The 2131-nt window shown below is 45.3% G+C and overlaps 1 protein-coding gene across 1 annotated transcript in view; it reads left to right on the top strand.

Moving 5' to 3' along the window:
* The first annotated feature begins 657 nt into the window (after positions 1-657).
* The window catches only part of efna3a (ephrin-A3a), a 57533-nt gene continuing 56059 nt past the window's right edge, over positions 658-2131 (top strand). Inside the window, exon 1 of the mRNA XM_010780650.1 lies at positions 658-1170. Within this exon, the coding sequence (XP_010778952.1) occupies positions 1061-1170 (110 nt within the window). The 5' untranslated portion in view covers positions 658-1060. The remainder of the gene's footprint in view (positions 1171-2131) is intronic.

Below are 2131 nucleotides of genomic sequence, written 5' to 3' on the forward strand. Positions count from 1 at the left end.
TTTTTGGCAGACATTTTTTTTAGGGGGGGTTGTGCTTAATGTGTTGGGTGTCTCTTCTGTCTGGGGCCCCCATAGTGTCTTGCTGCGCCGCTGAGCGTACCTATAGCCTATTTTAAGATACAAAAATACTTTATTAGATGTTACATGGGGGGGCAGAATCTGAAGGTCAGTGATTTGATCCAAGGCCCCATCAGTCATTGAAGTGTCCTTTGGCAAGACACTGAACCTGAAATTTGTCTTGATGGCAGCTAGTGGAATGTGTGTGTGTGTGTGAATGTTGACTTGTGTTGTAAAGTTCAATGTGAGCGAATGCATAGACTGAAAAAAGCTCTATCAAAACAGTTGATTTACATGTGCAGTATTTGATCTCCTATGGTTGTAAAGGTTAGTGTAAAACTCACCTTTTATTGCAATATCGTATCCTACAAACAATACAAACCTTGTATTAATGAATACATTGAACCCAAACCCTTACATTAAACACATGGAACCTTTAAGAATTGTCCATGCAGTCAAAAACATATTTCCGGATTATTTCTACTCTGGATACGCAGATAAACACACAGGGTGCATGTTTTGAGGGGGCGGCAGCTCGTGGCCGTCAGAGGGCGGGGCAGCAGCGGGCTTGGAGCGGGTCTGTGGCGTTGTGTGCGCAGCGTGTGGCTGCTGCTGCTGGTGAGAGGAGCATAGGCACACAAAGCTTTCTCCGGAGATTCCAGCGGCTTTAAAGCTGTGCAAAGCGCAGTAAACACCGACCTCATCCCTCAGCTGTCACAATTGCCTTATCTGTAGCATGCCTGTGTTCTCCTCTAATGAAAGCAAAGCTGCCCAACCTAACAAGGAGTGACTTGAAAGTGCGCAGAGAGACAACTCCAAGTGAAGATGTGTAAATGGGTCTCGTCGCAATGGAATTCGAGTTGAGGTCACCCTGATTCACCCCGTTGTTAAGGTAACCGGGAACTTGAAAAGGCGTTTTCTGACCGCCGGGATGTTGTGAACGACACGCCGCCTGGGACAGAAGGAAGAGGGGAACCAGGGCTGGACGAGCACCGGAGGGATTATGGCTCTCGCAACGTTTTCTCTCAGCCTCTTCACGCTGGTGCTTACTAACTTGCACCTGTCGAGAGCCAATGACCGGCATGCGGTGTACTGGAACAGCTCAAACCTCCTGTAAGTGGCTTTCTGCAGCATTGTGTTAAACAGCAGATTAACTTGTATTGCCCTTTGTGTTGCGCACATGATAACTTGTTTACAAAGAGCAAAGAGAGTGGTCATCCTCTGCAGCCTTTCTTTTGTGTCCAGTATTAAGACCTTCAACTAATCAGACACCAAAACTAAGCCAATTATTCCCCTAGGTTTAACACAAGACAGACACTCTGACCAATAACTCTTTCATCAATGCTTCTTTTTAAATCTAAAATCATGTCGAGCCTCATACTTCTGTTCTACGAGTCATTTATTAAATAAGATTGATGCATCTACAATCTTCTTTCTGTGCGCCCTTCTACAGAGGGTTTACAGTATGAATATTTCATTGCCATCTTACAGTCCCTCTTCTGCTTCACACTAATGACTCATTTAGGGAGTCATCTTTTCATTTCACCTGCTTTCAATTTGTGTTGTGTAAGTGTCCCCTTACCTGCCTCACATAATTGTGCCCCTTGTATGTGAAATCTAATGGCCAATCAAAAGATTACCATTGTTTTCCCTTGGCTGCTGAATAATGCAATTCTATAGCCAGCATTTGGTTGGTAAAAGGTACCTTTTTGCATCCTGCATACCCAGCTCTAACTTCCATACATGTGCTTGACTATGTACACTTGCTTGACACACACACACACACACACACACACACACACACACACACACACACACACACACACACACACACACACACACACACACACACACACACACACACCCCTCCTCCAACAGTAAGGTTGCTTACCTCAGGTAAGCTTCCCCTTGCTCTCCTGTCTCTCTCTACCTGTGAGCTATAAAGCCAACTCGCTGTGGGGCAGAGATCGATGTGGATTCTACTGCCTTTGTCTTCTCATTAGCCAACAGTGAATCCATCTTTCTCACATTCTTTGATCTCCTTTCCTCACACAACCTCCCTCTTTGCACCCCC

This window comes from Notothenia coriiceps, unplaced genomic scaffold (assembly GCF_000735185.1).
Source record: "Notothenia coriiceps isolate Sejong01 unplaced genomic scaffold, NC01 NC01_scaffold00022117, whole genome shotgun sequence".
In the NCBI taxonomy this organism is placed as follows: Eukaryota; Metazoa; Chordata; class Actinopteri; order Perciformes; family Nototheniidae; genus Notothenia; species Notothenia coriiceps.